The sequence below is a fragment of the Pelecanus crispus genome, chromosome Z, assembly GCF_030463565.1.
Source record: "Pelecanus crispus isolate bPelCri1 chromosome Z, bPelCri1.pri, whole genome shotgun sequence".
NCBI classification, from domain to species: Eukaryota; Metazoa; Chordata; class Aves; order Pelecaniformes; family Pelecanidae; genus Pelecanus; species Pelecanus crispus.
Window position 1 is genome coordinate 36,789,971 of NC_134676.1, and position 27,639 is coordinate 36,817,609.

General features: G+C 38.1%; 1 protein-coding gene across 1 annotated transcript; it reads right to left on the reverse strand.

Moving 5' to 3' along the window:
- Positions 1–193: 193 nt before the first annotated feature.
- On the reverse strand, positions 194–27,053 carry TTC39B (tetratricopeptide repeat domain 39B). Its single transcript, XM_075726294.1, has 17 exons — positions 27,002–27,053; positions 23,301–23,432; positions 21,299–21,375; positions 20,055–20,122; positions 18,073–18,137; positions 17,804–17,909; positions 16,356–16,421; positions 14,586–14,694; positions 13,622–13,689; positions 13,475–13,534; positions 12,998–13,159; positions 11,830–11,921; positions 11,399–11,519; positions 8,615–8,726; positions 5,349–5,466; positions 1,328–1,444; positions 194–290 (listed from the first exon to the last, which is right to left on the reverse strand). The coding sequence occupies exons 2-17, from the start codon at positions 23,417–23,419 to the stop codon at positions 194–196; spliced, it is 1,557 nt and encodes a 518-aa protein (XP_075582409.1). The 5' UTR covers positions 23,420–23,432; positions 27,002–27,053.
- Positions 27,054–27,639: the final 586 nt, after the last annotated feature.

The window sequence follows — 27,639 nt, forward strand, 5'->3', positions numbered from 1 at the left end:
GTCTTCTTTAAAGTATCAGGTAGATATAGTATATGCACTATACATACAGAAAAAGAACAGTCTAAAGGAATGACATACATCAAACCAGAGATGACAGAAAACAATCATTAGGTTGTTTCTTTTCCATGATTAAAAAAAAGACTGCAAAAAGATTGTGTAGGCTACTGTATGCATGAAAAGCATCCCTCCTCATTCAAGGTGTTGAAGCAGGTGACACCTTCAAGCTGTCAAGTGCTGCATGAATTCTGAAGTGCAACCTGGACTCCATAGAGTATTCTTTGTAGTTGTTTCTGCAAACAATAAAGTTATTTTAAGAAAAACATTTTTGGTCTGGATTGTTTCTACTTCATACATGCACTGAAGTACCAAAGTTAACAGCCTTCATTCCTTCAACAGAAAACAGAGGTTGATACACAGATGAGTTATGAGACATTTAAAGCTACTTCCACAAACTGAGCAGAGACTTGGTACCAGTAGTAACAATCAAATGTCTTTATAAACTGAATCCATGTCTTAGCATCTCTCACTTGTTTTGATCCTTTCAACAGCCCTCCCAATTACTGAAGCTTGCTGTGAAAAGACAAGCTAGAAGACTACAGAAAAGGAAGGCTGTTAGCTGAAAGTGTATGTTCAGCTTCAAAACACAATTCAGCCAGAGTAATAAAATGCAAGGAAATCATATTATATAATAAAAAAAAAAAGGCAAAAACCTACTATGTTTCTAAAAAAGGTTTTAAGAGATTGTTTCTAACTCATATTTACACCACTATTGCATGATTGGTATACTTCTCTGTACACCCAAGGGGCAAATTCTACTCCATACTCCAATGTACAGATGAAGTGATCATGCTGGTCTACAGTAAATTTAGCTCTCTAATGCTCTTCTGTGACAGGATGTGAAAGGAAAGAGGGAGGTGGTCAAAAGCATACTGGCTTTTAACCTACTCCCACTAACACCTTTACTGCAGCAGATGTAAGCCCCCCAGCTGCTCTCTGGGACACAGGTGGCATAGATCCCTTCTCTGGACTCTCCAGCTCCATTTATGCATGCAGTGGAGCCTCAGCATCTCTGAAGCCTAAATGAAAAGGAGACATTTTCCCTTTCTACGGTGTCTTGTTTGATATTGTCTACTCCACTGTGGCTGAAGGACAGAGTTTCTTGAAACTGTAAAATTCAACTATATCAGACCACTTTTTCACATCAAGAACACAGATTCACTTGTATTTTGCCAAGGGCTGGCAGGAAAAAAACCCACATGCCTTCACTGCATGTTACTCAGTTATTCTTAATCTACAGGCTCATACAAATAAAAAAAACCCCGCTTACTTTGCAGTTTCTATGTATCTTATTGCTTTTTCTCTCTCATCCTGTTGTTTGTACAGAAGACCCAGCTCATACAGGGTGAACGGTACCAAATAACTATCGTATTTTATTTGCTTCTCACTAGAAAATCAGAAAAATACAGAAGTGGTTAATTACAACATTTCCTCAAGTGGCCAGTTAACTTTTAAATGCAATCACTGCCTGTAAAAACACATGGTCAGAGAAAACACTCTGGAAGCTTTTTTACTGGTTAACTCTGTGCAGATTAATTATACCTGTAAAGAGTGGATGTAAAATACTGCAAACATGACCTTCTAGAAGCAAAAATTCATTCTTTCCTACTTACTATTTGTATTGTGGTATGTTATGCAAGCTATCATGAATGCAGTTCCAAGACTGGGACCCTATTGTGTGACTTACAGTTCAACAAACCCAACCATCCAAAAAGATAACTTGAGATAAAAACAACGTTCATTAGGTTAAGTATAGTACAAATACTTCTTTCCCACACACAGCATTGAGATCCCCTTACCCTAGCTTGCCTGAACAAATCAGCAGAGAAGCAAGAAAAAAATCAGCTTTTCCTCTATACAAGAAATTCTCAGAATCACTGTGGCTAGAAGGCACCTCTGGATATCACCTAGTCCAATCCCCTGCTCAAAGCAAGGTCAACAGCAGCAACCTGTCCAGGACTGCATCCACCTAGGTTTCAAGTATCTCCAAGGATGGAGACTCCACAGCCTCTCTGGGCAACCTGTGCCAGTGTTTGACCAATCTGACAATAAAAAAAAAAAAATCTCCGTATGTTTGAACAGTGTTTCCTGTATTTCAGTTTATGCCCATTACGTCTCTCTTATTTTGTCACTGGGCACCACTAAGAAGAGTGTCTCTCTCTTTCTCTTTTCCTTTCAGGTCTTCTCTTCTCCAGGCTGAACACCCCCTGCTCTCTCAGTTTCTTCTTATGTGACAGATGCTTCAATTCTTTAATCATTTTTGTGACCCTTTGTTAGACTTGTTCCAGTATGTCCATGTCTCTGTTATAACAGTAAGTCCAGGACTAGACACAGTAATGCAGCTGTGGCCTCACAGTAATGCCACTGTGGCCTCCTCTTCCTGAGAGCAGAGGAAGGATCACCACCCTTGATTTGCTGATGACACTCTTCCTAATGAAACTCAGGACACTGTTGGCCACCTTTGTTGCTATCTTGGTTTTGGCTGGGATAGAGTTAATTTTCTTCCTAGTAGCTGGCATAGTGCTGTGTTTTGGATTTAGGATGAGAAGAATGTTGATAACACACTGATGTTTTAGTTGTTGCTAAGTACTGCTTATGCTAGTCCAGGACTTTTCAGCTTCCCATGCTCTGCCAGGTGCACAAGAAACTGGGAGGGGGCACAGCCAGAATAGCTGATCCAAACTGACCAGAGGGCTATTCCATACCATATGATGTCATGCTCAGTATATAAACTGGGGAGGGTTGGCTGGGGGGGCAGTGATTGCTGCTCAGGAACTGTCTGGGTATTGTTTGGCGGGTGGTGAGCAATTGCATTGTGCATCACTTGCTTTGTATATTATTATTACTATTATTATCATTACTATTTTTACTTTATTTCAATTATTAAACTGTTCTTATCTCAACCCAGGAGTGTTTCTCACTCCTACTCCTCCAATTCTCTCCCCCATCCCACTGCAGCGGGGGAGTGAGTGAGCGGCTGCGTGGTGCTTAGGAGCTGGCTGGGGTTAAACCACAACAGTTGCAAAGGTACATTGCTGGCTCATGGTCACCTTGGGGTTGACCATGATGCCCAAGACCCCCAGGGTGTTTTCTGACAAGCAGCTCTCCAGCCAGCCAGCCCCCAGCTTGTGCTGGTGCATGGGGTTATTCCTCCCTAGGGGTAGGGATTGGCACTTCCCTTTGTTGAACTTCATGAGGTTGCTGTCAGCCCATTTCTCCAGCCTGTCCACGTTCTCTGAATGGCAGCACAGCCATCTGGCTTATCAATGACTCCTCCGCCTTTGTATCATCTGCACATTTGCTGAGGTTGCATTCTATCCCATCATCCAGGTCCTTAATGAAGATGTTAAAAACTACTGGCCCCAGCATCAAATTCTACTGGTGACTGGCCTCCAGCTCACTTCATGCTGCTGATCGCAACCTTCTGAACCCAGCAGTTCAGCCAGTTTCCAATCCACCTCACTACCCACTCACCTAGTTGAGACTTCATCAGTTTGTCTGTGATGATATTGTGGGAGACAGTGTCAAAAACCTTTCTAAACTCAGCTGTCCCCTCATGTACTGAGCCAGTCATCTCATTGTAGAAGACTGTAAGGATAGTTAAGCATGACTTCCCCTTCATAAATCCATGCTGACTACTACTGATCACCTTCATGCTTTCGAAAATGGTTTCCAGAGTTATTTACTCCACCTTCCCAGGGACTGATGAGAAGCTCACTGGCCTGGAGTTTCCCAGATCCTCTTTCTTGCCCTTCCTGAAGACACGGGTGACATTTGCTTTCTTCTGGTCCTCAGGAACTTCCCCTAATTGCCATGACCTTTCAAAGACAATGAAGTGTCACAATGACATTGGCCAGCTCCCTCAGCACTCATGGATACAGGCCAATGTCCTAGGTACTTAGGTACATCCAGTTGTCATGGACATATCTATGTCTAGTCTGTTCACACTTTTCCTAACCTGACCCTCCTCCATCAAGGGTAATTCTTGCTTGTTGCAGAGTTTCCCACAGGTTTCATGGATCTGGAACTCCTCAAAGCTGATCTTGCCACTACAGAACAAGGTGAAGAAGGCATTGCATATCTTGGCCTTTCCTGTGTCTTCTACAATCAACTCTTTGATTCTTATCTGGATAGAATAAGATCAACCAATACTGCAGAACAAAGCTTGCAACAAGCACTGGAAAAGCTCTCAGTATTTTGAGAGCAACACTTCTAAAGAGGCACCTCATCCACCAAGACAAGCCTTGATACACAGAAAGTGCATCTTAAAGTGGGGAGACTGCTTATGTGATAAACAGTCTTAATGTACTGCAGCAGCCCAAGAAATGTAGAGAGTAAAGCTGACCAGAATGTAGATACTTAATTTACCAGAAAACTTCTCCTCCTCCCCACACAAAACACGCACTTTATGAAGAAGCGTCTGAAGATTTTTGAGATATCTCAGCTTTAAAAGCCTCCACTATGTCAACTACCTTCGGAGCAAGATTTTCAGAAACAGCGTTACTTTAACTTGTAACCAATCAAAACCCAATGACCTGTAACTTGCAAATTGCTTGACTAAACTCATTTGGGATCTTAGAATGGCAAGAGAAGGCGAGATGGCAAGAAAATAACAAGCAATAGAATTATATGTAACAAATTCTCCTTAAATATTAATTTGTCTAAATTATTAGAGAAATTGCATGTGTAAAAACAGGGTTTTTTCAGCCTAATTACTCTAAAAATTCTAAAAAGTTTACAACTACAATCAGTACATGACTCAGTGTTATAAAAAGGAAAGTTATTACTGTAGATATGGATCTAACACCTAAAGTATTTGATAAATCCGTAACACAGGAAACTCAAGGTTTCAACTGAAACAAGTAACAACAACGATTTCTCATCTACATGGAGAGGCATTAACTACTGAAGTACTAAATCCTGAAAAAAACCCAGGAAATCCATGTGAATTATCTTTACTTATATTGATAGTTCTGCAAATACAAAAATACTAATTCCAAATGTATTTAGATAAATACAGATAAATACTGAGTTACCCCTCAGTTTGATTCATTTGGTCTAAAACATCACATTTACATAAAGCTATATAATGTTAAATTGCTATAGAATAATACTAGCAAAGCTTTGAGGTCCTCCAACTACTTTCAGAGGTAATTTAATTCCAGCTCCTTAACAGGATGTTGAAGGTTAATTATTCAAAATTCTAACATGACAGCTTCTATAGGAGTATCAGAAATTTCACCCAAGGCTACAAAATATAGAGGTTAAAAGTCTGTTTATGTTATTTTTACCTTTGAATTACTTTACTGAAACACAGCTCAGCTTGCATGAGTCTTCCCAGGTGTTTCAGGCAGAGGCCCTTCAGTAATTGCAACATGCACACATCATCCATATAGTATTCATTGAGATCTAAAAGTAAAAGCAAGATACATCAAACAGTTTGAAGACATCATGAAAAATAGAATTAGATTTTCAGTAGGCAGTATGTATTCAGACTCAGCACCTTGCTTCTCAGAGTTTCTACCTCAAAACATACATAACCTTCAGGCACAATTTTAAATACTGTCTACTAAAGAAGGTGTGTGCGTAATATCTGTATCTTTCTTTCTAAAAAAAATATGGCTAAGAAGAAATAAGAAGAAATTGAAACCTCCAGATACTCCCCAGTATAAAGCAGGCATAAACTGACATCAGTGTCCTGGTTTCGGCTGGGATAGAGTTAATTTTCTTCCTAGTAGCAGGCATAGTGCTGTGTTTTGGATTTAGTAGGAGAAGAATGCTGATAACACGCTGATGGTTTAGTTGTTGCTAAGTACTGCTTATGCTAGTCCAGGACTTTTCAGCTTCCCGTGCTCTGCCAGGTGCACAAGAAACTGGGAGGGGGCACAGCCAGAATAGTTGATCCAAACTGACCAAAGGGCTATTCCATACCATATGGCGCCATGCTCAGTATATAAACTGGGGGGGGTTGGCTGGGGAGCAGCGATCGCTGCTCGGGAACTGTCTGGGTATCGGTCGGCGGGTGGTGAGCAATTGCACTGTGCATCACTTGCTTTGTATATTATTATTACTATTATTATTATATTGTTATTATTACCATTACTATTTTACTTTATTTCAATTATTAAACTGTTCTTGTCTCAACCCAGGAGTGTTTCTCACTCTTACTCCTCCGATTCTCTCCCCCATCCCATGGGGGTAGGGGGAGTGAGCGAGCGGCTGCGTGGTGCTTAGTTGCTGGCTGGGGCTAAACCACAACAATCAGTTAAAGATTTCTGTACTTGTAACATCTAAAACAGGAAGCAAAAGTGCAGTGAGACGGAAACTTTCTTTGCACTACATTATCTTAATAGCTTCCTCTATTGTAGAGCACTAGCAGACCTCCAGTAGCACCAGTAATGGGAAAAGCTCAAGATCACACTAGGACTCTGTCCTGCAGAACTTTCTGGAAGCATTATTTGGCAATACAAATTGAAGAAACCACATTTATTAGTATTTCCATCATCTCTAGTGGTTAAGAAGCTTCAGTAGTAGTGTATAACATTCAGAAAATTCAGGAAAGTTTTATGTTCAATAGGACTAAAAATATCAGATGAAAGAGCTTTTGTGAAGCGATTCAGAAATATAACCTTAATGAGTGTGGCCCTTTTTTGTTGCCTTGGTTTATAGCATTTGCTGAGTGCAGGGAAGGAAAAGAAAGGAAAGAAAACACATATGGATAGACAGATGGCAGCACATACATTAGCAATTCAGGAAGCAAAACACTCTCCCTTCAGATCATGTTGCTTACAACTAATTACCAGCTCTCTAAGGTCACGTTTATTTTTTTTCTTAATAGTCTGCCAAAAAAATCCTATATAAACAGTTCTTAAACATGCAAGACTAAAAAGCATCTTAGGATTCAGCAAAGTGCTTTGCCACTCTATTCAGGCTTATTTCGGTCTGTGTTTAAATCCAGGAAGTCTCAATAGATAGTAGCTGACAGACTGCACTTTCAGTGACAGGTAGAAGTACAGTGGGTAAGTATTTTGCATTCCTTCTAGTCTGTTTTGCCAGGCTAAGGTACTGGATTCATGTGACTGTCTCCTAAAGGACTCATTCATTGCAATTACTTGGGGGCAAGCACTGATGTCAGTAAACAATTGCCAGTATTTAACAACTTCAACTAGTATCTCCCTGGTATTTCCCACAGGAAGGAAAAGCTATTATGCTAAAATACTGACAGTAAAAGACAGTAAATGCAAAGGCCAATTAAATACAGACAACCTTGCAATAAATGTGGGAGAACCATCTTTCTGCAGTTCTCTATACTAGAGGAAATATCATTATTAGGATTATAAAACACATAATAAATTAATTTCTTGAAGTTACAAATTCCTTTTTTATATCTTGGAGATGACACAACTGTGGAAAAATAAGATTTCCAGAAATCCTGAGGAAAAAAAAAAATTCTAATGTCTTTCATCTGTTTCTTCTACCAGCTCTATTTTCAGCTCTATACAACATAAAACCGCTTTCAACCCTTGACAGATTCCTTGCTGTGACTGTTCATTTGAAGCGAATGAAGTATCAACAGCTCTCTCTAAGAAGTCTCAATCCCTAAATGACCTTTGTGTATAATTAACACACTTTTTTACAGCACCTTAGCAGTCCTTTAAAGCTATCTAGTACTGACAGCTGTCTCTTAAAATAATATTGTATCCTTGCCACACTCTGCTAATAGCCTTAATCACTTTCTTTAGGTCTCAATTCAGCAGCAATTCTGGTAATCAAAGTCTTTATCTTGTCTGAGTCTGTATCTTTAAATCAAATCAGGCTCACAGATGCTAAGTCCAGAACAAAACTACACTTGACTGCAGTTATTACTAAAAAAGATACAGAAGACATAAAACCCAAATATCCTTCCAGTTTACATCCTATTTGTAAATTGCCTATTTCCATGAGAACAATGTACTGGTTTTATTTCGGTTCCTTTTATTTCGGTACCTTGTGCATGTCTGCCTAGGAATTTGACAGAAAATTTACTTCACTGTTACAACTGATTAGCACTTATAGTACAAGCATCTGAATGATACAGCACCAGATTCCCAATAACCTCTGCCAGAACCCTTCATGCAGAACTCATGGAAACACTACTTTATTTTGCTCAGTCTGTGACCTCTGTAGTAAAGTTAAAGTGTGGTGTAAATTGGTTTAGAAAAAGTATTTTTCAGACATTTAAGAAATTAGCAGATTACACTCCAAGAACATTCTCAGAGACTGTAATGTCTTAGTAAGAATCAGTTAAGTTCTGTAACTAATAACCTCACATCCTTGAGTTTTCTGTATTCTGCAGCATCAGTCAAGATGGATAAAGACCTTACTGAAGAGCCACTGCTAACTTTCATGCAGCTCCAAAATTTCTGTACTGAGATTTAATAGCACATTGCTCAAGTCAACACTTAATAGCACATTGGCCAAGTCAACACTTACCTCACAGAACATTAATAGGCAGAAGCAAAGAAAAATGTCAGCATTTCTTACCAGCTTATTAATTCCATTTTATCTGATCACTTACTAGTTTCATTTTGGAGAGCAGTTTCTTCTTTTTCAATTGTTACCAGCAAGTTCTCAGTGAGGTCTGCTCTTTTGCCCACAACTGCAAAGCCATTCCAGACATACATCATTTCCTGACAAAAAAAAAACCCAAACAAGACAAACTCATGGAATTGCATAAATATTTAACTAAAGAGTATCCCTTGGAAGGCTATTATGGAACATTTTGAGTATGTAAAAATACTGCCTACAAAAACTTGTTTTAAACAATATGAAAGGTTTCAAAGCCAAAACACTGTTGAGAAACCCATGAAGAAAAGTATCTGTACGACTTCAAATAACCACCCACAATGAGTATGGGACATTCTGTCAGTTACATGCAAGTTTACAAAGACCATCACTTTTGCCTTAATAATCATTTTATTAGAAGTTGCATAAGAGTATCTACGCATAGGGGAGGCAAAATTACATTGAATGTGTGTGGGCAAAGTTCACTTGGTTTCTAAGTTTTGAATGTTTTGATACCTTTTTAATGGATTTTGTGGTGTATTTTCATAGATCTTTAAAAACAAAACTGAACAGATTTTATCACGATTGTTTACCATCGTCACCAAAACTGGGTATTTTAGGTTCAACTTGTGGTCTCTGCCATATGAACTAATGAAGTAGTTGAAAGTGGTTACTTTCTACAGGATTATAGATAAATTTGTGTGTGTATTTGTGAGTATATACAGTATACGTATATATGCGTGCACCCAAACACACACTCATGCTTCTTTATATATATAAATGCTGTAATCTATAGGCTGTTACCTTCCATATGGAGCAACACTGGAAGTAGATAAAACTTTCTGGATAAAAATGTGGTCCAGTACACACATCCAACACACACTTCCCATATAACTCCTACAAAATCTTATTTTTAAAAAAAAAAAAAAATCAAGGCAAATCCTGGCACAAAGCTTCCCAGATGCTTCAGTACAATAGTAAGCAATGTGTTGTTTCAATGTATTAAATATTATCACATTGTAACACATAACAAGAACAAGAAAATACACATACAGAGTCAATGCTAGCCAATACAAAACTTTGCTGAGATGTTTACTCAATCATCGCAAACACAAGAGTATCATTTGTTCTACTGTATTTGAATTGTAATTACAACTGAAATATATAATACATTGTAATATTTCCACTTACATTTGTGCCCTAACTATGTGGTTTTTCAGAGGGAGGAAAAAAAATGGTTCTATCAAAGTCTAAAGTAGCATTATTGACACTATCAACTGCACTATGCTACTTGTCTGGAGCACAAGTCTTATGAGGAGCAGCTGAGGAACCTGGGATTGTTTAGTCTGGAGAAGAGGAGACTGAGGGGAGACCTTATCGCTCTCTACAACTACCTGAAAGGAGGTTGTAGTGAGGTGGGTGCTGGGCTCTTCTCCCAAGTAGGTAACGATAGGATGAGAGGAGATGGCCTCAAGCTGCATCAGGGAAGGTTTAGATTGGATATTAGGAAAAATTTCTTCACGGAAGGAGTAGTCAGGCATTGGAACAGGCTGCCCAGAGAGGTGGTGGAGTCACCATCCCTGAAGTGTTCAAAAAACGGGTAGATGTGGCACTTCAGGACATGGTTTAGTAGGCATGGTGGTGTTGGGTTGATGGTTGGACTGATGATCTCAGAGGACCCTTCCAACCTTAATGATTCCTAGTATTACTTTCATTAAAAATTAATCCAGCCACCAAGCCAGGAAACATGAAATTACTAGTCTACCCTTAATAGGTTTAGTGGTGGACTTGGTAGTGTTAGGTTAATGGTTGGACTGGATGGTCTTAAAAGTCTTTTCCAACCTAAACGATTCTATGATTTGTTTCAATTCTGTATTCCTGTCTTAATTTACACTTACTGCAGTAACATTATACACTATGTTTATTTTTGCTTAACCCACAATGGAAAAATTCTTAAATTAAACGATACCGGATTTGACAGCAAGACCAAAGATATATACTCACAACTGAATAGCACTGTGCTGTACAAGCCCAAAACAACTTTATTACTTAGGTCTTTATACATAATTGAGTGTACAATGAATTTTAAAACTGATGGATTAATTATCTTTGGACTCCTCTTTCTATATCAATGAGCTTAGATAAGAAATTCCTTCTCAAGTTATGTTTTTCATTTTCAGTTGTTGCTAAATTATCCATGTACAAAAATTTTAGCACACACATATGCAAAGTATCATTGCTGTGCACACATAAACAGACTGTGCTATTAATGCCTCTGAAGTTAAAAGCACAGGAAATTAGAATAGCATTAGTAAAGTATCATTAACTTCTGCACATTTCACTCAGGCTCAATACAAGAAAAAAACCAAACACCACTCTTCATTTTCACAGGAAGAACAGACAGTGCTGAAGTACTCCTTAACTTCCTAATGACTCAGGAGGACAAGGACTGAAATCCTGCCAAACTAAAGAACATAAACATATATGCTAGAAACCCATGCAAGTTTATAGCTGGAAGGTGACTTTCACCCTCACCAACAACAATCATTCTCTGCATGTTTGAACTTTCACGTGAAAAATCTGGCTCTGGTTTTGGACTGCTGGTAGTTGGTAGCATGACCCAGCCCCTAGTAAATTTCACAAAAATCCCATTGCATGAATGCAATAATTCTTAAAAAAAAAAAAAATTAAAAATGTAGACACATACTACCTGATAATATTATTCTTTCCCTGTATAATGAATTATAGTTATTTCTTTTCTATTTGAAAAAGACAAAAAGAAAGCAAACATAAATACCAAGGCAGGTAATATCAGCTTCACTGGTTGAGAACTTGCATAGCGTCGAGCTTTCCTCACTGCAAACTTCTCAGTTGGGATAGATTTTCCTGCAATTCTCTGTTTTAGACCATCCACTTGTCTACAAGTAAGGAAAACGGAAGACAGAAGTTGCTTTGTGTAATTTCTATTTCATCTTATTTCATTTAGTAAGATTTGCTGTTCACCTCTGAAGTATAACATCTTAAATTGTTTCACACCACTTAGACTGCAGTTGTAGGACGTATGCTTGCTGATAAAAGCAGCATTTTAAATATTCTGATGCTGAAGCAGAGAAAAACTGAAAAGTTAATGGTTCTAAGTAGGAAGTAAGTCACACAACAATACTCAAGTCAAAAACTTTTTATATAGGGGAAGAAGACTGCCCATCTAGTTGCTTTATAAGTATTTACCTGAATAAAGATACAATGTCCTCACCAGTCCTTTTCAAATCATCCTCTGGAAGCATACATAGAATTGCTGCTTTCTGGAATACATATATTGCCTATTTCAAAAAGAAATAGCAACATATTACCATATCTAATTTGCTGTGCTCAGTCAATACACTAAGGACTCAAATCTCTCACCCCACTTGCTGCAGTGACATGTTACCAGTAATTCTCATGCAGGTGGAACTACGGAAGTTTAGCATTTCCCTTGTCACATGATTTAGGATATAATTTTATTTTCAACATATTTATTAATAATATAAGTAAGTTAGTCAGAATGCTAAAGGTGTCTCCTGCAAAGAACAGGACAACCTATTATGCAAATCACTAGAAAAGAGATGAGGTTAAATGACATAGCTATTCTGAAGTCCATTACTGTTATTATATGATCTGTTACATGTGGAGACATGCCTGCAAAACCAGAAGAAAATATCTGAGTAGTGATTCAAGGGAAGTTCAATAACTGGACTTTGCAGACAAAAAAGGAAACATCCATAACTTTATTCAATACATTTGTACTTCACATTGAATATACTATTCTCTTCTTCTCTTGTCAAGAATTGGATGTATCCCCTTTTCCACGAAGCACAATAAAACAATAACTGAGAAAGAACAGACAAAAGTGATGTATCAAAAACTATTTGCACATTGTGCTTAGTTCATACTTTGAGAAATACTTTTACAAAGAAAAAGTAGATACCCCAACTTTTCTCATGAGACCCTGTCTCCAGCAGCCTTCATTTCATGCTGCAAAGCATCTGCTGAGTGCTCTCATCTGTTTATAATTAACTAACAAACACAGTACCTTTAGCCAAGTTTTATTAGTGAGTGTTAGAACTTGAACTGAGATGCAAGTTAACAGTTTTCCTCTCCCTCTTCATTCTCATAACTCTGGTAAGTACCTCTTCTTTTAGAGGGGCTGAAGCATTATTAGTTATGGCTGTCGTGCTTCAGAATGTGACAAAAATTCCTCCTTAACCACTCAGTTAAACCTACCATTTTGGTGCCATTGTGCCTTTCCTTATGGGTTTCAGAAGAAAGCAAAAATTACACTTATTGTGCAAATTGAAACACAAATTTAACTGTGGAGAGGCTACTGGTATATCATAACAACGTCCACCTGCCCATTTACCTTAGACCACCTGCTCTCTTTGCTCAGCAGGTCTGCATACTGATATGCTTGAAGCCAGTTCTGCTGGAAGGTGTAGCACCACATCAGCTCCCAGTAACAGAGATGATGAATCTGTTTCCACTCTTGCTGGGCTGCTATGCATTCTTGGAACCCCGCCTGCGCCTACAATGTATTTAAGTAAGAATGATGAAAATTGGCTCAATTACAGCTCTGCATAAGAGCCATGTCTAATTACAGGGCAAATTTTTTCCTAGCACCCGAGTGGAGAACACCTGACTAGTAGAATGAGTTAAACTTCCCTTTCAGTCTCATTTACAGAGAGGGAGATGGAATCAATATTGACACTGAACATGAACAGTGATAAGAGCATTATTATCAGTCCAACTAAAATAAGTTACTTAGATGAATTAGGTATTTTTTCCCCCCCAAGTTCAACAGTGAGCAAATAAAAACCTTGAAAAGAAAAAATTGTTTTACCTTTTCAAAATTTCCTTTCAGTGTATCTATTCTGGCAGCATAAAACAGAATAATGGAACCCTTGAAAGGGGATGAGAAAAATACACAGTTACTATTTTAAGCTTAGGGAAGTACACTGCTGTTATAAAATTTATTGAGAATACACACATTTGGAAATTTCTGGAGGTATGGTTCAAGGAGACTGTCTGCTTCCTGAAGGTTGCCTTCCCCTGTACCTAGAAAACATAACAAACCAACCTCAATGTACCCAACAAACAAATTTCATAGATTAAGATTTTGGTTTCCGAACCATATTATGGCTTGAATAGATTAATGGATGACTGCTTTTATGCAAAAGCAGAATTATTTCATCATATTGTGTTTCTATAAAAATGAATTCTTGTCCTGAAGGTACTAAATGCTTTTAAGATAGAATACGTCTGTAAGTAGAAACAGAATAAAATACATGAACATTCTTTAAACTGTTCCATTATAAATACTAGTTCTATTTTTAAATCCCTTTAATTGCTTTAGCAAGTTAGTAAAACATTCCTCAGCTGCCTCCTTTCCTAATTTTGAGCTCAGTAATGAGGTACAGGTGATATTGAAAGAAATGAAGTTCTCCTTAATTTCCTGATGAGCCTGAGGGACAAGGACTAAAATACTTCCAAACTAAAGAACATGAAAATATGTCAAAGATGCATACAGAATTAATGGTGACTTTTAGCCCCACGTGGCAAAAGCAATTAATTCTCTACACGTTTGAACTTTCAAGTAAATTTTTTGGGAGTACAGACTTCTTTCTGGAGATAGTTTTCACAGTATCTAACATTAATTTATGGATAAGGACTTGTCTGAACTTAAAAGCATTTTGTGATGTTTTGCTGTTACATGTTGAAACAGCCCTGCAAATGGAACAAGATGTTGGTATAATGGTATCTACCCTCACTGTTTCTGCAGACATAGCTTTGTCAGTCAGAGATATTAATTTCAGATCATAATTAAGTATACAGCAATCTCCTGTTACAAAGCTAACTGGCCACAGTTTCGAAATTCAGTTAAAAAAAGAAAAAAAATCACAATATCTATCATAATGTGTAGCATGACTGAACAGCTACACAGTGAGTCTCACCAAGGATTAAGGAGATGTAAGTATGATAAACCAACAGGATGAAAGTACACAGAATGGCCCTCAAACTGCTGCCAGATGCGCCTTCCCGTAGTTGACAGAGGCCCAACTCCTAAGAAACATCACAAACACATGCAGAATTAACTATCAGTATACAGAGTCACTATTAATAGTTTCTGGCTCCCCCAAATCCAGTCTTCCTTTCAGATGTAAGTATTTTGTAATTCAGCACTTTGTTATCTCAGATCCAACACAACCTTCTACCAAAACCAGTTCTGCCACAGCTGATAGCACTCAGCAATGAGAAGATTAAGCTAACATTGAATAAAATTACCCATGCATTTCAGTGCTCTGGTGAAATGGGAACACCATACAGGCCATGAAGACACACAGATCTACATCCCTTCCCCACTGGTTTCTGGCTATGAGCCCTTCAGAGTAACATCTTTAAATCTATGTTTGGTGAGAAGCTCTCTCAACTGTTACAGTGCTACTTGTCAGCAAGAGTCTTCCTTCACAGAGGTCCTTGCTTATCCTCAATTCTCTTCCATCCAGTTAGCCACTATTTTGAGGTTCTGATCAAAATACTTGCCCTGCTAACACACCAACTTCTAGACACTGTTTCTAGAAGCTACCCTGGAATTGGTGTGCGCTAAGAAAAGGAACCCAGATTCATGGAGACTTATTTAACTCTTAACACATGAAACTTCTTCCCATCCTTTCCAGTTTATGCCCCTTACATGACAGCTTGACTGCGTGGGGGATTCTTGAAACAAGCTCAAGTGCTTCCCGGCTCAACAGCAGTGGCTTTTCAGAAACTTACCAGATTTTAACAGTTTTGCCTCAAAACAAATATTAACTTAAACAAGAGCTTTATTGCATAGCAACTTGACAAGCTAAGGAGAATTCAAGCACCATACGAAAAAAAAACGTGCTGATAGTCCAAAATGGTTTGTTCTTTTCCTTTCAGCTTTTATTGCCTTTTTAGTCAGGGCAAAAATGTGTACTATGGAACAGCTTCAGCATGATCCAGGTCTTTCACAGGACAAAACAGAATGAACAAGTCTCTACTGAAGTCTAATTTTACATAAGCAGAACCATATTTGTGGACAAACTAACAGCAGTGAGACCATATGGTGACTCTTTGTCTCATTAATAACGTGAAGTTTAGTTATATATAATTCTGTGGGTTGCTTTGTTTGGTTTGGTTTGGTTTATTTCTTATGGGTGGAAGTAAGATACTTACAAAACAAGGCTAGGCTTACAAAAACAAGGCTATGATTACAAATCCTTTCTTCATCCATGAGAAAAAGATGTATTGACATTCCACTGACACATGATACTCAGAAATTCCTTCTCCCAAAGAAATGGGCTGGGATTTTGGGTGGAAAAACAGAACTGTGACTCTCCCCTCAGTTACTGGTATGAGGAATCAGTTACTGGTATGAGGAGCATTAATTTTGGACTATATAGGCTAGAAAAGAAAGCTGATATCCTCTCATTAAGGATCAGCAAAAGCAAAGGAAATTGAGACTTGGAAACATCCTCTGAAGCAGACTGGTCATTTCCCATGGTTGTTCAAGATCAGGGTATCACCATAAGTGCTTTTATGCCTGCATCATCTAGCCCACTTCTCATCTTTTTTAGCAACACTAAAATACCGATAAACAATATAGATCATTATACTCTTAGTGTTAAATATATGATGTTAAATCCATCCAGTCTTTATCTGAAAAAAGACTGATTTGAAAAAACAAGTAACAGATCCAATACCCTGTTGCCAGAAAATCCAATAAATTCTAGAAGTCGGAGGATCCGTCCTGGTAAAAGTGACAGCATCTGAAATACATTTCAAACAAAAATAAGATCAATAAAAACTTACATACATTTAACAAGAAAGTAAACCCACTACAAAGTTGAGCCAAAAATGCCAACTACTATGTTAAATGCCATTACACATCAGTGAAAAGGTAAAACACAAAGGAACTCGAAAATAGACAGGCATGAGGAACAATATACAATCAGTCTGCAGCTTCAGGGAAACTCAAGACTTTTGATGATCATCCAGCATGGAAACAGCAAGACAGAGTCCAGCTGTGCTTCTTCAGATAATGACAGATTTTTCTGCCTTCAGCTATCAGAATTGTTTGAAAATTGTGGGTCATTTGGAATGAACGTATTATCTGTTTTGGTAGTACTTAACAATCATCATCTTCCTTTACTCCCAATCAAGTGACACAATAGTATAACAAAAGTTCTACTTTTCCCCAGCAAGCATACTTGTTTTAGAAATACTAGCTATTGTTATCATCCCTTAGCTCTTTATTATGTGCACTTTTTGTTCCCCTTGTAACTGCATTCTCCACATCCTACACAACAGAAAACTTATAAAGATCACAACCACCTTTTCAACAAGCGTTACAAGAAGGTTTATCTGAAGCTCAGTTTTTGAAAGCTCCATTCACCCTAATACATTCTGACCAGCAGAGACTTTTTCTGTTAAGCTTCCTACTGAGGAGGCTTCATGAAGAACAGGAAAGGTCAGAGCACTTATGAACACAGACATCTACCAGTGGCTTGGGTTTTAATGACTGACAAATGCAGACAGACCTGAGTTCCTCTGACCATGCTCAGAACTGGCCAGCTCCAGTCTGGAATGATACAGAAATTAACATACCAGCAGAAATCAACTCTCACTGTTGCCACAACAGATGCAAAAAGGCAACTGTAGCAAACTGTGAAGAAAAATCCTAGTGGATGTACCCAGTTTTCTTTTGGACAAACTGAGTAAACTACTACTCGTTCTTCTGAATTTGTAATTATCTATACCAATCTACAGTATGCTACTGAAGCAAAAGAAAGGTATACATAGGGGTGTTAGAATAAAGCAGTCAAACCAGGTATCCTGTAACCAACAGCATAAGCCTCTTACAAATTCCAGCTACACACAGGTAGATGTACCTGCTTTTCCTCTTAAAAAATACATACATAAATTAGTCCAAGAGAATTAAACACAATTCAGAATAAATTAGTAGAAAGATACTACAAAGCATGCATGCAAAAAGCCACTGCTGTTTTCATATTGCATAAAACCTTCAAAGCCTGTATCTCCATTTCACAAATGTGACATTTTTAAAACAGGATTACAGTACTGTATCTGCAAAGAAAGAATCCTACAGAATTTTTCCAGACTACAGAAAGGCCATTGGGATAAGTCATACCAAGTTGAATGCTCCGATTCCAAGTTTTACTCCTCCTTCAAACTGGTAGAAAGTTTCATTTTTGCTTTTGTTCCCCTGAGTCATCTGTAGCACCTGATGACATTCTCTTTTGATGCAGAAAGAAAGGAGGGAAGGGGAAACATGACTTAGAAATTATATGGAGTATAATCATTATGATTACTATAAAAATATTTGTTTGTTTTGGAGGCATTAATGCAACTGCACCTGCTTATACCAACATTGAATCTAAGTGTTTTCTAATGGCTTACTTGTATATTTGGTAACTTGTCCTAATTTTGAGGCCACCTTTAATAAAGTTGATCATATTTTCATCCTGGAAGAAAAAAAAATTAATTGTACAAAAATGTGCATGCAGCTATTACATATAACACATACATAAAAACCTTCCATCTACATTTCAATTTATTTATAACTTAACAGTCACTGGAAATATTAAAAGTGTTTTTCAGTTATTAGACTCATCTCTAAGACTGAAGTTAACACTTGCTTTATGTTGTCAGGGAAACATTTCTCTGGTCTGTGTTACAAATTTTAAAACTTGAGGGGGGTGAAAAAAAGTCAGAGTTACTTTTAACAGAATTTCCAATGCATATAAATGAAACAAGAAAGCTCTCCACAAGATGGTGCTGTAGGAACTTTTTAGAAAGTTTTGAAATACTGATTCTGACACACACAAGTGAGCCCCGGACCTGGCAGAAGACAAACCATGGTTTAAGAACCCCCTGAACAGATGAATTCCCATTGTTGATCAACAGTAACCACATGTACTACCCAACGTATGTGCTTATTAACCTCTAGAAAAATCGAAGTAAAGCCACAATGTACTAGCCATCAAAAATAAATTCCTGACAAGCAAGATGGTTAAAAGTTCAGCAGGACAGAATTTTTTCTCTTACAATTCACACAGAAGGGGAACATGTGCAGGCATTTCAGAAATGCACATTTAAATACTCAGGGACAGCATAAATGATGTGGAAAATGAAAAAGCACAAAAAAGCCTCAGAATCATCAACCAAAAGGAAATTCTGGCTTCCCTAAAAGGGCCACCATTTCAAAAGACTTTAATTGTTTTTTCTGCCAGACTAAATACTCAAACGCAAGGATGAAAAATACGGGGCATGACAGCAATCAGCACAGCATGGTAGTATAGTCAACAGCAATGGATCTCTGACAGGATGGATAGCAAGGTGCTGCTTTAGAGAAAGTATACCCCTAAGATTTTTTTCATTTTATAAGGCCTAAACTCACCTCCTTCAACAACGTTTTAAAAATTCTCTTCATGCTTAAAAAAATCCCACCCACAAAACAAAAAAAAGGATTGCTTCCATTTGGTTAGTAAAGGAGAAAGTCAGTTATAGGAAAGACTGGCATTCCATTAGTAATATATACTGACAGTTCTGGCCAAAGTACTGTGTTAAGTGGTTTATAAAGCTTTGCCAAATTAAATTTTTAGGTCCATCAGATCTTAGCATCTTTGTGCTTTGCTTCGTCCTCATAATTTATATCTAAAGGGATTGTCTAAAATACATTCATTAAACATTTGTAAAGCACTCACATATTTAAAAAAAGTATGACTAGCTACTCCTGTTTTCAGGAATCGGATTTCAGATAGAATTTGAAAACACTGTAGCATGAAGTCCCTGAACCACAAGCTAAACAAGAAGCACCAGACAATATTAAACAGCAGAACTTCCTGTGAACTCAATTATTACCTCAGCAACACTAAGGCATGCTCATTTTATAATCACTCATTACTATATTGTTCCTGACACCATGTCAAAAGAGCATGGAGAGTGATACTGGAGACAAGTGTGCATCAGTTGAAGTTTTGTTAGTTGGGAAATATTCCATCCTTTCTGTGCAAAAAAAGACTTGCATTGTCAAACAAGACATTTCCTCATACTTGAACTCTTTTTAAATAAGTGCTGGACACTGTCAGATGTGATGCAAGACATTTAAACATACCATCTGTATAACACTGCAGTATACCTTAGGTTCTTGGTTCCTGGGTATCAATAACATCTGTGGTTATTCATATAAACAAAGAGGATTTTGCTGGGTAGCACAGCATTTACTGCACTTTCAATCACTGCTATGAAACAACATTCAATGACTAGGAAAAAGTTTGGGTTTTAAATACCATATCTATAGTGGGAACAATGTTTTACAAGTACTAACATCTTTCCATTAAACTGCTACACAGAGATACAGAACAAACAATTGACTTTACCTGTACAAAGGTGAGAGCTGCCTTCTGTAGTAAGCATTCAGCATAGCAGATTTCAGCATGCATTTCCTCTATATAAGAAAGAAAAGTTATTTACTGTCAGCAAATTTATTGTCAATGTTCTCTTCTTGGGGTCAATGGAACAAATAAAATGCTGCCAAGAAAAGAAAAAAAAAGGAAGATTCTGCTGTTGCTGTTTTGATAACTGCTGAATAATAGCTGTAACACACAAATCCCAATAGAAGTCTTCTATTTCACTTCGCCTCAGGCAAAAACTTTGATCTTGCCAGAGCTGACTTCAGCCTAGGGCAAAAGCTACTTGTCATTCTGGTGGATGATCTCCTGTATTTTCCATTGGTCCTAAGTTTAAATATCAGCCTACAGCAACTAGGTCTTCCAACTCTCCTTCCACGTCTTAAGAAAAAACTTTCACAGATGAATGGTAATGCTCACTGTGGCTCAGGCTTTTCCTAAGTCCAGTAAGACGTTATAAACAGGTTTTCACCATGTCACGCTCAACAAACCAAAAGTCCCGGCAGACTTTCTGTCCTCATGCACCACCGAAGTACACTTGACTTAACACAAATGACACACGTTACTCTGCACCCATGCTGCAAGACCAGCCACATACACAAGGCTGTTGTATGTACAGTGCACACGTGGTGAGTTTGATGCATCCAGTATTAAAGAGGATTCTTTTGTGTCAGGTTAGAAAAAACGCATACTTGATTCTGCCCGAATCAAAAATAGGAGATCAGCATTTTCAGAGCCATGAACAATGTACTGATACCATTTCCCAAAACACGTTAAGGCAAAACAGAAAGCACAAAACTTAATGTTAATATATGTAGATTCCAGTGCAACTAGTGATAAGGACATATTCCACATACTTAAACATTTGGGAGATGTATTAAAAAAAAAAAAAAAAAAGGAAATCTCTCTTCAGTCCTATAATGCATTGTGAAAGGCATTAAGACATTGCTTAATTGCTTAATTTGTGCATGCTCAGAGCCAAGAAAATTTAGGCTGCATCCCCCATTTTGAGAAGCTTTGCATTCAAATTAAAAAAAACCCCACAATCCAAAAAATCCCACCATCACCACTAAACCACCAAACAAACCATTTGTTTGGTTTTTTTACTGTAAGACACTAGTCAATTTACAGAGTTAAGCATACTTGTACATGTTGGTAGGGTGTTTCTGAGCTTTTTTCACTTTGTTATTTTAATTGTATTATAAACCACGTACCTTCACTCAACTGATCCACTGGCTGTTTAGAAACTAGATTGGACAAGGATTCCACCACTGTGCTTCTTTTCCTGAATCTAAATCAGTTGTACGTGGAAGAAAAGCACCCCAAACAGTATGAGCAACATTTCAACACAAACTTGAACTTAATTATTTATAATTCTTAACCATTTCCAACCACAATTTATAGACATTCTTAGTAAGGTGATGATTTGCCAATAGCTGCAATTCTTTGAGTAGTCTAATCATGGCCACTAGAATGCATCTAGGCTCAGAAGTGTATCCAACCTTGATTGATGTTCCAAGCATGCATTTAATCTACTTTAAGTGTACAATAGCTTCCACCTCACTTCCACCCACCAGCTGCAGAGGTCTCTCTGATGCTGGGCAAACCACTTGAACTGGACCTCGAAGTTTTATGAATTACTTTTTTCCACTTCTTAAAGTTGCACTTAGAATTAGAATGAAAAAAACCAAAAGGAGCTCTGTTTGCAACATAAATGAAACCATAAACACTTCAGTATTTTATGGCGGTTTATGCCAGATATGATGCCAGAACAGTCACATATTTTACTTTCAACAGATCTCAACTGTCCATGTTATAAATTGCTGGTTTATTTTAGTATGGCATTCCAGAAATGAATTCGTTAGTATTTACAAACAACTCAGCTTTATGAAGAAGCTAAAGAAACCATTCTACATTCAGAAAAGGAATGCACTTTGTAAGCCAAGCAGTCACTAATTATAAATACTGAGCATTAGCTTATTGTTTGTTTACACTATTCTGCACATTGAAAAGCACAGGATCCTAACAACAAGATTATAACATTACAGGTTAACTAACACATAAAAAAAAAAATGGTCAATCAAGGGACATGTAGTTCTGGCAATTATTCACCTGAGTGTTTGATTGCCTTTATCTTGCATTTTTATGAGTTTTGTGACAGACTAGACCAGAGCATTTATGCATAGAAGTTTGTATCCTGCAGAGATGGAGGCCCTTATTGAAACCATCTGAAGTACAAAGAGGCACCTAATTTTCAGCATACTAAACAACATAGTTCAGATGAAACTGTGAATTGATAGCACACCTGAAAAAGAGGCAGAAGCTGCTGACTCTATTTTCTTCAGGTAGCATCTGATAATTTTGTCCTGTTTCCTTTTCTTTTGTTTGTCATTGCTAAGGAAGTGATGTTAAATGTCTAAATTAACAACATTTGGAGGTAATTTCTTTGGAGACCATTCATGACAAGTTATGGCCTAACCAATATGATGAACCACGAGTACAGTAGAATAAAACACTCATTTCTGTTTTTATCAGAGGCTTGTTAAGCACTTTAGCTTTGACAAGCCATTTTCTAAGTTGTTTTTAATTAAAAAAAAAATAAAGGTCACTAATAACTTCTACTTTCTACTCTATTTCATTGTTGTTCCAAGCAAGACCAGAAGCAAAAGGTTCAGGTCATTCTTGATGGGAATAACAGCCCTTTAATTCTAAGGTAAACTAAACACATTTGTAACAATAATTTAAAAATTTTTTGGTTTTAGAAGAAACCTCAGTACAAGCTTAATCCTATTAGACTATTGGGTCCACCTTTGAAAACAACTTTTAAAAGAAGAATATTATCATGATGAAAGGGAAAATTCAAATATGGAGCTTTTGAATTGTTGATCCCCATGGAAAACAAAAAGTCACAGGTTGAAATAGGTCAGGCAGTTCAATCATACAGTGTCAGCTCATGTGTAGCTCTACATAGCCAACCAACCATTTAACTAACTTTAGAGGCTACACATGCCAGACCCAACAAGTCTGTTGTTTCCACAATACTAGGAAACATATCTTTACCAATAATTGGATAGTGAGACTTCACCTTTCCAAATTTAGATCACTATCATACTGACAGTAGCCTGCTCTGAAAGCGTGCATACAGCTGGATGGAATATCTTACAAAGAAAAATTAGTGGATTAAATACCTCATAAATGTTCATTGCTTGGGCTTACCTTTGGCAGGTTTGCAAAGCTTCCTTCATCACAGAAATTCCTATTTGTATATCCTGCTGTTCAAAGGTCATAGCAGCTTCCATAACTAAAATAGTGCTGTACCCAAGGGCATGGTACATACTATCTTTAGACCTAGGGCAAACATACACATCTTGTGCATTAAAGCAAAACTTTAAATTACAACACAAAATTAAATGCTCAGACACCTGCATTGGTTTGTGAAAAGACAGAAGAATACAGCAGGAAAGTAACAAACATGAGAACATAACCTAGCAAGTATCTTACAGGGCACTACATATCTGCCTCCACAGGATACTGTCGCAGCAAGTTCCAGAAAATATCCAAACTGGGTTACACAAACATTTGCGCTTAATTATATCCCATTTATAGTCTGCTGGTATAACTATTTAATTTAGCTAATTAAGCCTTGACATAAATACACGTTCCTCTGCTTTCACTTAACATAAGAAGTAAGGACATCCTTCTAACATTACTGCTTGATCCAAAGACACAAAAATCTTCATTTGTGTCATAAAAAAATCAGTACACACATGCTCAGTCCTGCATAAAAGGCTACATTGTACTAGTCTGGCTTTCACAACTTAATTACAAAATAATAACAATAAAAAAATTTTTAAAAAAAGGTTGTTGAAAAGTGGCTACAGGAGGTCATATAGTCAAACCTACCACTTGCAGCACCACTATTGCCAATGTTATGTCAGGCAAACTCAGGTTTTGTCTAACCAAGTTTCAAGAGGTTCAAGAAAATGAAGACTGCATAGCCCTCTGGTGGCTACGGTACTGGCCTCTCTGGTACTGTACTATCAGTGTGTTTTTTCCTAATATCCAATTTGAAAGTCCCAAGCCTCAACTTGTGGTGACTGCCTTGTTTTACCATTTGCCACTATGGAGAAAGATGTCTCTGGCTTTGCAACTTCCCCTTAATAGCTCCAGACCACTATTAGAATAATGCCCAAGTCTCCTTTTTGCCAAACTAAACCAAACACAGCTCTCGCAATCTTAATGAGTCGTATGTCCTAGTCTTCTATCTGTTGGATCCTCTCCAGTTTCCTCAAATTTTTTTCTTCCCCCTAAACCAAGGAGCCACCCACCAAATGTTTTGAGAACAGGAAACTGTACCAGAGTCAAGGAAGATAGACCCTTGGGCTAAGTGTTCATTTCTTAAATATAAAAATTTTTACATTATTTAAGGACTTACGTTCAACTTTCATTAAAAGACCACTTTTCAGTAAAACAATTGGACTTTTTCTTCTTTAAAGGTGGCTTTTTGTTTCCTTGCTCTAGGCTAGGTCCTCCTTTGCAGGTTAGCTGAATATGCTATATATTAATATATTAATATTAGCTGCCAGGGACTCAAAGCATTCTAAGCTCCATGGTTTTGATATTTTTCTTTTCTTTGTAGCAAACATCAACTAAAACAAATACTTCACTGTACATAAAAACACTACTATATGAAACAAGGGTTTTTTTGTTTTACAACTCAAAATATGGATATGAAACATACAAAAACCATTTGGTTAACATGTGTGCACACATGTGCACAATTCTTGCACGTAGAACTTAGTATTTTGCAACACTACCCAAAAATAGTATTAGCATACACAAGTGCAGGTGGGCCTTCTCAGAGCATTGCTCTATTACAGATAACACTGCAATGCTTAGAGAAGAGAGCTTGGGTGTAAGTATAGCTAATTTGAAAAGGTGTTATTCCTGCCTACTTTCTCTACACTTGAGCTCTCCATACCCCTAAAAGCAAACACTTTATAGCTGTGTCATCCTCCCAAGCTTTTATTTAATGGTGTTCTTCCAGCTGTCCATTCCACTGACCTAACAACACCAACCCATCATTCTTAATCTGGTCTTACTATCGCCGAACTGCAGAGCGAGAACTTTATCTCACTCTTCTAACACAAGCTACAGGTCCCTCTCACTGACACATCCCTCAACATCATACGCATCATTGAGAGACAGACAGAAGAACAGTGAATGAAATTCAGATCCCAGTCCTAAAGAACAGCCATCCAGACTGCCACCCCACGCAACCACAGGCAAGCCAGGTTTATCCTATGAACCTTCCAGGATTTGTTAGTTCCCTACATCTGCACTGCCATGCTTTTCTTCTCAGTGGAGCAAAGACAATAAGGGAACAGGCAGAATTACTCAGAAGATCAAAAGGTGGGCTTTAAGGGTGAACGCTATTGTGACTCAAATATAAATATATATATATATATATATTGTGGCCAAGCCCAGAGAGTTGTGGTAAATGGAGTTAAGTCCAGTTGGCAGCCGGTCACGAGCGGTGTTCCACAGGGCTCTGTTTTGGGGCCAGCCTTCTTTAATATCTTTATCGACGATCTGGATGAGGGGCTTGAGTGCACCCTCAGCAAGTTTGCAGACAACACCAAGTTGGGTGGGAGTGTCGATCTGCTGGAGGGTGGGATGGCCCTGCGCAGAGGGACCTGGACAGGCTGGATCGATGGGCTGAGGCCAGCTGTATGAGGTTTAACAAGGCCAAGTGCCGGGTCCTGCACTGGGTCACAACAACCCCATGCAGTGCTACAGGCTTGGGGAAGAGTGGTTGGAAAGCTGTCTGGCCGAAAAGGACCTGGGGGTGTTGGTCGACAGCCGGCTGAACATGAGCCAACAGTGTGCCCAGGTGGCCAAGAAGGCCAACAGCATCCTGGCTTCCATCAGGAACAGTGTGGCCAGCAGGAGCAGGGAGGTGATTGTCCCCCTGTACTCGGCACTGGTGAGGCCACACCTGGAATACTGTGTCCAGTTTTGGGCCCCTCAATACAAGAAAGACATTGAGGTGCTGGAGTGCCTCCAGAGAAGGGCACCAAAGCTGGTGAAGGGTCTGGAGCACAGGCCTTATGAGGAGCGGCTGAGGGAACTGGGGTTGTTTAGCCTAGAGAAGAGCAGGCTGAGGGGAGACCTTATCGCTCTCTACAACTACCTGAAAGGAGGTTGTAGTGAGGTGGGTGCTGGTCTCTTCTCTCAAGTAGTTAGCGCTAGGACGAGAGGAAATGGGCTCAAGCTGTATCAGGGGAGATTTAGATTGGATACTAGGAAGAATTTCTTCATGGAAAGGGTGGTCAAGCATTGGAACAGGCTGCCCAGAGAGGTGGTGGAGTCACCATCCCTGGAAGCGTTCAAAAATCAGGTAGATGTGGCACTTCGGGACATGGTTTAGTCTAGTCTACCCTTGATTGGTTTAGTGTGGATTTGGTTGTGTAGGTTAATGGTTGGACTGGATGATCGTAAAGGTCTTTTCCAACCTAAACGATTCTATGATTCTATAACATAAAAAGCGACAAAAAGTATTGTGGAGTTCTGTCCCAGCTTTGTTGTCTTGTCAAAAGCAGCTCCATTGTACAAATTCTCTGATCAAAGGTACATTGGATAAGGTCTTGCTCCCCTGCTTTTCCTCTCTGCACAAGGAAAGACAGCTTGGATGATAAACTAACAGAACAATTCAGTGCTTCGTTAACAGGTTTTGTGATGGTCCTAAGGAGAAAGAAGTGCACTGTTAAAACCCAAAGATGCTGAGAAATACTTTTGGACAAAAGGGAATAAATGAAAACTAGTACCTTCAGGGGCCTTAAATTAATCTTCAGCTACCAGATAACATAGTTTACACTATCTGTTTACAGTAAATTCAGCAAATAACAGGACCTCACCATGGACGAAGTAGTTCCAGGGCTTCAGAAAACTTATTGTTTAGAAATAAGTTCAGTGCCATTGAACATTCTTCCAGAGCACACTGGAGATCCATCTTTGATGCCCTAAAAAAATTCTTAGTTTAGTCAAACTGTAAATATAAACACAAAATTAAAAGATTTTTTTTTCTTATATAACACAGAAGGTCTTTTATGGCCATTTTGTTACTCGTTTTTAAAATCTAGCTTTACAAAAAACAAGTCAGACACTTAACACTTTATCCATGCTACACAGGTGTGCCCTCTTTGCTTACTTAAGTGATGATTATGGCTTTGTTGTCCTTTTTTTAACCAGTCAATATGCAATGGAGTATTTTTTACTGCTACTTATATAACACAAGTACTCAAAACTTATCACTGTGTCCAAGCTCTCAATTCTCCATATCAGTACAAATGCAGTTTTAGACTCTGTATTCAGATCTAAATCTCAAGTCAGATGACAAAATATTTTTGTCCAAGAAAGCAGTAAACAGACATTTAGTCTGCAAACAGCTACGCCAGAAATAGGCCTGTCAGAAGCCCGCAGCTATACCAAAAGCTTTTGTTCTTCCTAACTCACTTCAAGTAAAATCACTTGCACATGCTTAAGAGAAAGCCAT

Excerpts from the sequence above, each read along its gene's own strand:
- TTC39B (XM_075726294.1), bottom strand. The coding sequence starts at position 23,419 with ATGTACCATGCCCTTGGGTACAGCACTATTTTAGTTATGGAAGCTGCT. Across the intron at positions 18,138-20,054 it reads CAGCTCTCACCTTTGTACAG|GATGAAAATATGATCAACTT; the intron begins GTAAAGTCAATT and ends TTTTTCTTCCAG. Across the intron at positions 5,467-8,614 it reads TGCTCTCCAAAATGAAACTA|ATCTCAATGAATACTATATG; the intron begins GTAAGTGATCAG and ends TTTTACTTTTAG.